Genomic DNA, 11,986 nt, shown 5'->3' on the forward strand with positions numbered 1-11,986 from the left:
GAACGGTAATACTGTAGTGGTAAAAACCTAGAGGGTAAGGACAATCAAATAAAAAGTTAGAAATAAAATGTTGTTGACCTACCCGAACATCAAGACTACAACTTGAATGCAGAAATCTAACTACCCTGACTTGTTTTTATGGCTTCCTCAGTTAATACTGTTTTCCGTATATGGGATCCTCGTCTTTATCAAGACAAAAATATCAATGGTTTGATATTTAAAAATACTCAATAAGTAATTCCATTGTTTGGGTCGAAAAATGCAATCATATGCGATTATGATTCATGATGGAACCTAACTTTTCAGGACTATTTCGAGGGCTCTCTACTTTCTTTTTTCGAGTAGGGTTGGATGTGTAGTGCTTCTCTACACACTAGGTGGTATATACACACCCCCTAAGGCTTACTACGGACTAGTGCATGCTCACGTTGCCGAAAATCAGAAAAATAAAGGAGAGTCTATCGTATCATGGGTATGCATTTGTACAGAACATACTAGGGAAATATCTCATGCTCGTGAACTTAAAAGTTAGAAATTGGAAAAATAACCCTCAAATCTAGAGGGCAAAAATAGCTCCCAAAGTCTGAAGTTTTAAATTTGTAGGGATCCGACCGTCTATGTCGTCCCAAATGCGAGAGGACAAAAAGATCGACTCTTGGTTGCAAATTTCAAACCAAAATTTAAGCTGATCCAAGACGATTTGAGACCAAATGAGGCATGAGTTATAAAGAGGAGAACAAAGACAAGAGATGTGCAACTTTAATTGAACAAAGAGTCCCTTAGTCTCGAGAGGCTAACGAACCCCACTTTCATGTAGTGGAGGTAAGACTTTGCGACTTCTTCCACTGTCGGGGAAAAAGATGACATGGTCGATTTAACTATTAATATTTTATCAATTTTACCCTCCTAATAGCGTTCTAGTAGAAATTTTAATAGTTCCCGCAAAGCTAACACATTAAAGGGACCTATCCAAAAAATTAGGAGAAATTTGAGATTGGAAAGGACCTAAACAGTGCCCGAGTGTGTTTGAGCAAGTAGGTAACCAACTCGATTTTTTCGATGTGCTCGTAGGAATCGCTTGGAAATACTTTAAGAAGTTGAGTATACTCATAATGAAGTGAATATGAAAAAATTATACCAAGAACAACCCGTTAAGAACCTACAATAGACATTATACTTGAGAATTTCTTAATAGGACCAAAAACTAAGTAACTAATGAAATCGAACCACTTAATGATCTCCACCGTGCATGAAAATTTAAGGTCTAACCTAATATCATGTAATATTGATGCATGCTAAATTTAGGATAATAACAGCATGTTTAGCGCATAAATCAACGTTAGGAGTAAGAATGACGAAAATGTCCTTCATATATCTACTATGTTGAACTCTAACCTGAAATTCTACACGCAACCAACTTATAGCTATGAATGATTTTTCATGATATCGTTCATAAGAACATGTTTAGAATATATACTAACCATATGGGCGAGCGACAACAAAGAATAGCTCTCATGAACCAATTTAGTGTTATTCTTCTAGAAGATATGTATTTGTTGCTCTAATCTCTTTTGTCATCTTGACCATCGTTCTTTTTCGAGAAACTTCTTGAACTTAGAAAATTCTTCGTTATCTAATTAATTTTCGCTTCCAAAGTCTTCGTAGATGAATCTTCACGCATATTTTTGCTAAATACTTCAGGCATATCTCATATTGCTTTAACAGATATTATAAGCGACAACTCAGTTTAAATTCACTAGAACACAAAGCATGAACCTGGTAATCTAGATTCAACATTTGATGACCCTAGCATTCCGTGCGACCTGACCAAGTTACCTACTTTTTGCTTCTAAGAGTAAAAATTATCTCCACAAACCAACACGGGTCCTTTTAACATACTTTGTTTCTCACTCACATGCTTCCTAAAAAAAATTCTAAGAGGTCACCCAACGTAAAATTACTCAAAAACACGTTTAATTTTGAAATTTTCTTGATTGAGTCATCAAAATAGAAAATGTAACTTAGAGTTAAATTGGCTAAGAGTATGGGTCATAATTATTACGAGAACCCGCATGGCCCAATGATCTTTTATATATTTTTCCCGTAGTAATTCTAGGTACTATTGCATGTAACGTGGGTTTAGCGGTTCTAGAACCATCAATGATTGGTGAACCTGCAGATCCATTTGCAACTCCTTAGAAAATATTCCCGAAATTGTATTTTTTTTCCCACATTTCAAATCCTTCGTACAGTGCCAAATAAGTTATTGGGTGTTCTTTTAATGGTTTCCGTACCAGCGGGATTATTAACTATACTGTTTTTGGAGAATGTCAATAAATTCCAAAATCCATTTTGTCATCCAGTAGCGACAACCGTCTTTTTGCTACTCTGGCCACTAACTTTATATTCTTTTAAGTTGTTCTTAATCATACTATCTTCGTTCATTCATGTATCTCGTTCATTTATATATATATATAGAGATAAATGTTGTAATAATTAGAAATGGAGGATATGTGAGGGATTTGGTTAGCTCCTCATATATTATTCGTTTACAGAAAAAAGGGGAAGAAAAGTATGAAAGAGAGGAGAAAATCAGAGGAGAGAGCAAAAGGAAAGGTGCAACGCGCAATGACTTCTGCTGCTGCTTCTTCTTCTTCTTCTTCTTCCTCTCTATCTCTTCGATTCATTAACACTCCCAATCCCTTCTTCTCCCCAACCCCTAATTTCCCCCTTTTCACTCATTTCTCCACGCGCCGCCCTCCTCTCAATTCAACTTTGGTAATTTCTCTCCCTTTTCTCCATTTCTCTGCTCTTATTCTTGTTCTTCTTGTTTTGGTGGATTTGGATTGGTTTGTCTTCGAATATCTCTAGTTTTACTGACTGATTCCGAATACTTCCCGGAATTGACAGAGATTATTGAGAAAATTTGAGAAAATTTGAGAAAAATAGAGGGTTATATGGACGATAAAACTACAATTAGTTGTTGATGGCAGTCGATTATGAACTCTTGAAGGCGGGTAGATAGTCTGGAGTTTGCTGATGTAAGGCATTGATTTTCTTTTGATGAATTTTCATTTTATGGCTCAAAATGAAAATTCCTTAAACTACAATTAGGATATTTCTTTCAAAGGGGGGGTCAAGTGCCAATTACAAATGGAAAGTAAGGAACTACATTAATCTCCTGCCAAGGGAACAGTCAAGTCTACGATTCGAACGAAGGTCTGCGCGAAAAATCCTGTGATCCCTTAAGAAAATTACACAAGAAGGGAGGGAGGCATTATACCCTTGAGCTGGGATCCCATAACAAAATTGTATTTCCAAATCATATTGTAAGGGAGATAGCATTATACACTTTAAAGCTGCCTTCCGGATCTCATGTCCAAGTCCAATGATCGATGAGGTTATTTGGTTGGAAATCTGCCAAAATATGAGATACCAGGAAGATTTTAACAAAGGTAGCCAACCTTAGTATTACTCAATTGGGTGAGACGTATATCCACGACGAAGAGGTCAAAGGTTCAAATTCTTATACTCCAATGTTGTTGAACTCTAGAAGGGGGAGAAATAAAAAGATCCTTCCAAAAGTACGTTGAAGAGCCAAAGCTTATGGCCACTTTCATTCTTGAGTAAATAAGGTCTTTGTGCTAGAGAGTATTTTTTCTATAGCCTCTTGGAGAATGAAGAGAAAGTGCCTGATCTCTTGCTAAACTGGAAGATCATCTCCCAATGTCATTAGTTCAATCATTTACCCTGCAATTATTGAACTCAAAATAGAACAAATACCATTTAAGATGTTATAAATAGTGCATGGATTTGTATGTCCTTTTTAAGATAAAGATAGGTTCTTAATGGGTAATACAGACAGCTTTCTCAATGGGTAATTTATGGAGAAGGGGGCATTGTGTAGAGTTTTAGGATTCTATGAAGATGCTTAATATTTAGTCTAGTCTGAGTGCGACCGTCAAGATGCAGTAAAAGTACATAAACGTTGTAAGTTCGTGAGTTAATGTCGAGATTGATTTAACTATATTTCTGGGATAACTCCTCTTTCCAATCCCCGATTCTCTCTCATTTATGGAAGCATTACTCTCCTAATTTCTATTTGCTTGATTTGCAATTGAGGGGCTTGATTGAACTTGTTTTTGTTGGGTTGGATTTTTCTGCTTTCATCAGTCATAAAGCTTTTAAGTAGGATTTCATTTATGACATAGACTCGGGTTCTGAAACACTCCTTTTCTTGTTCATCTAAAGGTGATTATAAAAATGAAGGTTCCTCATTTGTTGCTCTTTGACTGGGTTTCTCTGGGAAAACTAAATGAGCAAGTAACTACTTTCTTGGAAACTCTTGATGTATGGTGATTTTGTTGTTGAATTGTCAGATAAATTTATATCCATTTTGAGAAGCAAAAGAGTCAATTTTCATTGAGAATTTACAAAAGAAAGGAATGAAGGTCTCAACTCCAAGCCTTCTAGAGTATGATAATGATAGGAATGTATTAGGGTGTTATTAGGATATTAAGAGTTGGAATTTATTTATCAACAAGGACACTGAACCAAGGGAAGAATTGTAGAGCTTCTTCTCTCTCTATCCCAAGTACAAAACTCTCTCTAACAAGATACACTAGCAAAATCATACCCTTTCGAACCCGTCCTTATAGTATGTATCCATCTCTCACTACAACCCACTCTTGAGCTCCACCATTCTAACTAACTAATAGCAACATAATTCCCCACGCTCCTTCCTCATGTGCCTATGTTTATAATCATGCTTAATTGGGGTTTATCACTACTCGACCCCCCAAAAAGCCACCTTATCCTCAAGGTGTAATTCAGAAAATCGCCATGGAAATTTGAGTAACATCTTCCCAAGTAGCATTAGTGACATCAAATCCCTCCCATTGAAGCAACACTTCCAGCTTTCATCATCTCCAGGAGCTTGTCTCAACCCCAAAAGTTCGATGAGCTGCACATGAATCAACAACTCTGGCAAGAGATTATGTGGTAGAAGCAATTTGAACATAGTTCAATTAATTAACACATCAAGTCTTTGACCAAAAAGTAAGACCGTTCTAATTTCTATCCAGTTAGGCCTCCTATTACTAGCACTGTTAGGAATCACGAACCTCTATGATGGTATGATATTGTCCACTTTGAGCATAAACTCTCGTGGTTTTGCTTTAGGCTTCCCCAAAAGGCCTCATACCAATGGAGATAGTATTTCTCACTTATAAACCCATGATCTTCCTCTAAATTAGCCAATGCGGGATTCCCTCCCAACACTCCTCAACAAGTACTTATGTCAGAACTCAGAAGGAATAAAGATGGGATGAGTGGGGAAGGTTGACTTAATTAGCAATCCTATTTTGTTGTGCTTCTTGTCAGTTGGGTTGTTTTTATTTTTATTTGGGCCTTGTTATTATGGACCTTATTTGTCTTGTTGTTCTTATGGACATTTGTGGGCAGTTGGTTTTCATTAATGATTTACTATAAGGGGATATTTTTTATGTACTGGTTATAGTTGATTCAAGGGCATAGAAGAGGAGATAAAGATGGAGATGGTAGCGTGCCTCGGAAGAAGAATACAACACAGATGTATGGATTTGGATCTAATGATGAGTCAGGCACTCAAATTCCAACCCAAGCCCAATCCATTGTGGAAGGATCAGGGTCAGTTATGGTGTCTGAGTTCAAACCAGTTCCTGATGTTGATTATCTACAGGTGAGTGTTGCGGGTTCTCATTTTTTCTTTTTCTTTTTCTTTTTAATGGCTATGAAACTAGTAACAAGTTTAGTCCTACTCCTGTCCTTCCTCGAAAAGGAAATAGAAAAAACGAACAAGCTCACAAAATGTCCTCAACTACCTATAAGAACGGGCTTCAATTCGAAAAGCCCCGACATTGAAACAAATCTTTGGGTAACCTTTTATTAAAAGCTTACCCAATAAGCAGTAAGTGGACCTAGTCTTTGCCTTCTTCAGTGGCCAAGTTTCAGCGTTCAACGTCGGCCTACCACCTTTCTTTTTCAAGGTTGAGCTTCTTCAATTCAAGTAGTGTCTTTTTCCTATTCTTATTGGTAAATAGCGTCTGAAAGTGAAGACATTATTGAACGAAAGAGATGTCGGGTCGGTCAATTGTATTAGGTAGGAGATGTAGGACCTGTCTTAACTGTAAGTGCATTTGCTATTCGGTTCCATCCATGATCCCACCCTATTAAACTTCCGAATGTTCTCTCTCTTTGACTTTTCAGTGAAAAAAAGGGGGTGACAATCGGTAGACTTAAATTTCTATGCCGCCGTCTCATCACTGAGCATAGATTGATGATAGAGATGGCTTTTGTGCCGGTCAATCTGTATCCCATTCTTCAAGTATAGTTTTGTTTGATCACAGATGGGCGAGTGATCCATACTTTCAGCCACAGCTCTTAGTTAGCCACAGCCCACAATTTCTCGATGATAGTGCTTGGTGTGAAGTTGATCTCCTTCCAAATTACAATGTGTTTTTTTTTTTACTTTTGCAGGAGTTATTGGCTATTCAACAACAAGGTCCAAGAGCCATTGGTTTCTTTGGAACTCGAAATATGGGTTTCTTGCATCAAGAACTCATTGAGATTCTTAGCTATGCAATGGTTATAACGGTAGAATATGTGATTTAATGTGATGCGTTATACAGAGGGCTATTCTTTGTTTGATGACTGCATAACTTCACATTACTTGGTATCATCGTCTGTGCAGAAGAATCACATCTATACTTCAGGAGCATCTGGAACCAATGCAGCAGTTATCAGAGGTGCATTGAGGGCTGAGAAACCAGAACTTCTTACTGTCATTTTGCCACAAAGTTTGAAAAAACAACCCCCTGAGAGCCAGGAATTATTATCCAAAGTAAGTTTGATTGCCTATAAAAATCTTTACTCTACTTATTTATGTGAGAGATATCAATAGAACAGTGTTTGTTCTTGTTCATCGTCTCTTTGAGCTTTCTCTTTCGGGCTTCCCCTCAAGATTTTTTAAAACGCGTCTGATAGGGAAAGGTTTTCACACCCTTATAAAGGGTGTTTTGTTCTCATCTCCAACCAATGTGGGATTCTCACAATCCACTCCCTTCGGGGCCCAGCGTCCTTACTGACACACCGTCTCGTGTCTACCCCCCTTCGGGGAACAACCTCCTCGCTGGCACATCGTCCGGTGTCTAACTCTGATACCATTTGTAATGGCCCAAGCCTACTGCTAGCACACATTGTCCTTTTTGGACTTTCCTTTTGGGATTCCCCTCAAGGTTTTTTTTAGAACACGTTTGCTAGGGCAAGGTTTCCTCATCCTTATAAAGGGTGTTTCGTTCTCCCCAACCATTGCGAGATTTTCATAGTTCAATTGGATGTCATTTTATTGAATTCTTTATCTATTTCGGTTGAGTTGAAATTTGTAGGTTAAGAATGTGATAGAGAAGCCCTACAACGATCACCTACCTTTAATAGAAGCTAGCAGGTATGCTTTTTTCTATGTTGACTTATTTACATTTAATGATTTTTAATTATATTTTGTTGAGAAAAGAAAAAGAATTAGTTAATCAATAATCAAATTTGACTTTGATGTACCATAGTCAATTATTTTTATACTTGCATCTTTTTTCTTTTTTTTTTTTTTTTCTTTTTTTCTTCTTTTTTTCTTTTTTTGTTCGCTTACAAGTTAGTGTCAAATAGGCGTTTAAACTTTAAAAAGCTTTTAACAGGTCATTAAGTTTTCAATTTTGTGTCTAACAAGTACCTAGACTTTAAAACGTCTCATAAGTCCCTAAACTTTAATTGTGTCCAATATATCTTGCCCTATTCGACGTTAAAACCCTTCGGGACATAAAGTTTTATTATGTGTTGTTTCATGAATTTAAGATCATAATTTGAGTGTAGCTTGTCGAAGTATCATTGCATCGTGTAACAGAAGTATTAAGGTTACCTTTGCTTGCAGGTTATGTAATATGGACATTATTTCTCATGTACAGCAAGTCATTTGCTTTGCATTTCATGATAGTAGGTTGCTCATGGATACTTGCCAAGAGGCAAAAAATCTTCGAAAAATCGTTACACTTTTTTATCTCGACTAAGTTGCTTGCTTGAAATTCTGTAAATACATTGTTTAACAGAGTTTATTGCATATTCTGCCTAATTTTGCTTGTGAAGTTATTACAACTAAAACTTTCAAAAGAGAAAAACTTAAGAAATTTTCAGTCAAAAATAAGGATATGAATTGGCGCAACAAGAAAACAAAACTAGTGTTCATTAGAAGAATGAAGAGGAGAAAACTGTTGCTGTACGAATTAAACGAACCCCAAAAAAAAACTCAACGATTTGCCTTCGCAACTCTCTCAACCTCGTCCTTTTTCTTGATAGCGTAACTGTTAGATGAACCCTTTGCTGCATTAATAAGTTCTTCAGCTAAGCATTCTGCAATTGTCTTGATATTTCTAAAGGCAGCTTCACGAGCACCGGTTGTAAGAAGATATATTGCTTGGTTAACGCGTCGCAGAGGGGATATATCCACAGCTTGACGCCTAACAACACCGGCTGAACCGATTCGAGTAGCATCTTCACGTGGTCCACTGTTAACAACGGCATCAACAATAACTTGAATTGGGTTGAGATCAGTTAGAAGATGAATTATGTCCATTGCATGCTTAATAATCCTTACAGCCATGAGTTTCTTCCCATTGTTTCTACCGTGCATCATAAGTGAATTTGTGAGCCTCTCCACAATTGGGCACTGAGCTTTTCGAAAACGCTTGACAGAGTACCTCCCAGCAGTGTGGGGGACATAGGTAGCATGCTTGGAAGGAGCAACCCCGATGTAATCAACCAGAGACATGTCGTTCACATGGATATCATCGAAGCTCCACCGATTGAACAGCTTCACATCGTTATGTGTCTGGCTCAGTTCCTGGTTTGCCACTCCAACTTCAACAGCCATTGTTCCTGAACAACATCAAACACAAGAAAAGTGAGCGCCAATTGGTTGGGTTCCTAATTTGTGAGAATCCCACATTGGTTGGGAAGGAGAACGAACACTCTTAGTGTGGAAACCTTTCCCTGACAGACCGTTTTAAAGCCATGAGGGGAAGCTTTATAAGGGTGTGGAAACCTTTCCCTAGCAGACGCGTTTTAAAGCCATGAAGGGAAGCCCGAAAGATAAAGTCCAAAGAAAACAACATTTGCTAGTGATGGGCCTAAGCCGTTACAAATGGTATGAGAGTCAAGCACTAGGCAATGTGCTAGCGAGGAGGCTGTTCCCCGAAGGGAGATAGATACAAGGCGGTGTGCCAGTATGGACGCCGGGCCCCGAAAGGGGGTGGATTGTGAGAATCACACATTGGTTGGTGAGGAGAACGAAACATCCTATAAAGATATAGAAACCTTTTCCAAGCAAGAGTGTTTTAAAGCCTTTTCCAAGCAAGAGTGTTTTAAAGTCTCAAGGAGAGGCCCGAAAGGAAAAGCCCAAAGAGGACAATATTTGCTATCGGTGGGGTTAGCCGTTGCATAACCACTTTCATTTGCTACCATGATGAACAAATTATATGCTCATAAATTCCTCTTCTCCACAACGATCAATACAAAACCCGACATTTTCCCTCCAAAAATACAGCCAATATCAGGAATTCAAATAAAGAGTTCCAAAAGATCAATTCAAAAATTAGATAATAGGAAGGATCAAGGAGTCTATAATCCAAATTTCTTCTCAAATTGAAATCATAAGACAAGGTTGCGCCATAAAAGTTGTTCTTCCAATTCCAAAACCAAATATCCTGGACTTATCACTTGAGAGTTGAAACTAACTACAATCCTAACAGAACTCATTTTCAAAGACAACTAAGAAAGAAGAACTGAGATGAACAAGAGTAATAGAAACACAACAGATCAAGTATTTCAATCCAAGACATGAAGTACGTAAAGCTTCACCAATCCCAGCAAATCTATGGAACAACAAAACTCGAAAACCTCACCAGTTACTTCCAACAAAACTAAATCTCAAGTCGACTTCGGAATACGCATACAATGCTGAAGAACTCCAAACAAAAAAAAAAAAAAAAAACAAGTATAGGCATTACAGAATGAAAAGTATGAACGCCAAGGGGATATACCGTAATCGGGCGGCAAAGGCGAGAAGCGGCTAATGTGAAAGGATAAACAATGGGCGTGGAGGAAAGAAAAAACCCTAAAAACATACATATATATATTTATTTTGAAAACCGGTTCGGTTTTTTTTTTTTTTTTTTTTTTTTTTTTTTTAATCTTCTTTTGATTGATGTAGTTTTATTTTTGGGAGTAATTATTTATTGATACCATAATTTATTTAAATAGAATTCATTTTTATTAGGTATCATAATATTAATTTTTAGTTGATGTAATTTTCTTAATTAGTTGTTATTTTTTAATATCGATGAATTGTTTGAATAAAAAATATTATTATAAAATAAAATTAAGAAAAAAATTACATTTTTGGTATATGAAATTAAGATAGGGTAGCATGTCACAATCGATCTTTCAAACCACGACTTAGTAAAAACTTGAAAACACAAAAAGACATAAAAGAGGACAGTAATTTTTTTTTATTTGCATAAAACATAAATACATTTTATTTACAAATTCAAAATAAAGTTTATGAATTAGAATGCATTGAGCACGACAATACAAAACAACTTAAAACACTAAACATTTGAAAACTCGATGTCGCTTTATATGGTACCTATTCCATCCTCGATCAACTCCTTCTTATCACCTGAAAAATATGAGAGAACTTAGAATGAATACAAAATCTCAATAAGTAGTTTACTTAGGCTCTTAATCGTGTCCATGGTCAATGCTAGGGTACCACACTTATTTATTATCATGTTCTTGTTCTTGTTCTTATTCTTGTCCGGAGAACTTACATCCTTAAGTTTTGTTCTTGCGTTCTAAATTCTTATCATGGTTCTTGGCTCGAGGACCTTGGTCTTAAGTTCTCGATTATGATCTAAGGATTTTGGTTTTGGGTCATAGTTTTGAGAATTTGGATCTTGATTCTTGTTTTAGTTTCTTATCCTTGGTTCTCAGTTCTTTCTCTTGATTCTTGTCCTTGTTTTTAGCTCTTATTCTTTTTATTGTTTTGTACCCTAATACACTCCCTTAAGAATTATGGTACAAGATATGAACCTGACAACCTATGTTCGAGACTTCACGCGTTCCAAGCGACACAATCGAAAAAACTATGTCCAAAGCTTCATGTTTTCTAAGCTACGTAGTCTGAACTTGCATCTAGGGCTTCATGTATTTTCTGCGTGCAGTCTGAAATCTACATTCAAACTTTCTTATGTTCCATGTCGTATAGTCTGAAACCTATGCCCAAGATTTCTTACGTTCCAAGTGATTTAGTCTGAAAACCTATGCACAAGGCTTCTGACGTTTTAAGTGAGATAATTTAAATACCTATGCCCAAAGCTTCATACGTTCCAAGCGGTGTAGTCTAAAACCTACATCCAAGGCTTCTTACATTCGAAGTGTTGTAGTCTGAAAACCTACATCTAAAGCTTCCCACATTCCAAGCGATGTAACCTGAGTGATTAACACGTTGTACCGTGGGAGGTCTAGGGGTTTTTTGTTTTTTGAATTTGAGGACCTTGGTTCTTTTTCCTAAGATTTCCTAAGTACACTTGTCTATCCACTTGATGAGCAAGTTGTCGGTTTAATCCACCAAGGAATCTATCCAAAGTACGCTTGTCTATCCACTTGATGAGCAAGTTAACTGCAAGATGTAACAATTCTTGCATATCAAAGTACGTTTGTCTATCCACTTGATGAGTAAGTTGTCGGTTTAATCCACCAAGGAATCTAGCCAGGTGAAGGAGCCAGAGTGAAGGAGAAATCATTCATCGGGAGTCGAAATAAATGGGTTTGACCAATATTCCTGATTAGTAATTAGGAAGCCCTTTATCCTCCTCATCTTCATCATTGCATGCACTATTCA

The 11,986-nt window shown here is 37.0% G+C and overlaps 2 protein-coding genes across 3 annotated transcripts; one reads left to right on the forward strand and one right to left on the reverse strand.

Moving 5' to 3' along the window:
• Window positions 1–2,539: 2,539 nt before the first annotated feature.
• LOC111811869 (uncharacterized) lies at window positions 2,540–8,158 on the forward strand. The gene is made up of 6 exons (XM_023698906.2): window positions 2,540–2,778; window positions 5,519–5,719; window positions 6,517–6,633; window positions 6,731–6,880; window positions 7,425–7,483; window positions 7,961–8,158. Exons 1-6 carry the CDS (start codon window positions 2,575–2,577, stop codon window positions 8,094–8,096), a joined length of 867 nt encoding a protein of 288 aa, XP_023554674.2. The 5' UTR covers window positions 2,540–2,574; the 3' UTR covers window positions 8,097–8,158.
• Window positions 8,159–8,252: 94 nt separating this feature from the next.
• LOC111811870 (small ribosomal subunit protein uS7) lies at window positions 8,253–10,218 on the reverse strand. 2 transcript variants are annotated; one of them, XM_023698908.2, is made up of 2 exons: window positions 10,125–10,218; window positions 8,253–8,961 (listed from the first exon to the last, which is right to left on the reverse strand). In XM_023698908.2, exons 1-2 carry the CDS (start codon window positions 10,210–10,212, stop codon window positions 8,333–8,335), a joined length of 717 nt encoding a protein of 238 aa, XP_023554676.2. In that variant the 5' UTR covers window positions 10,213–10,218; the 3' UTR covers window positions 8,253–8,332. The 2 variants fall into 2 exon arrangements, with proteins under 2 accessions (XP_023554676.2, XP_086974093.1); XM_087117967.1 differs by lacking the exon at window positions 10,125–10,218 and adding an exon at window positions 9,987–10,078.
• Between the last annotated feature and the right edge of the window lie 1,768 nt (window positions 10,219–11,986).

Source organism: Cucurbita pepo, chromosome 15 (assembly GCF_057944985.1).
Source record: "Cucurbita pepo subsp. pepo isolate OVF chromosome 15, ASM5794498v1, whole genome shotgun sequence".
In the NCBI taxonomy this organism is placed as follows: domain Eukaryota; kingdom Viridiplantae; phylum Streptophyta; class Magnoliopsida; order Cucurbitales; family Cucurbitaceae; genus Cucurbita; species Cucurbita pepo.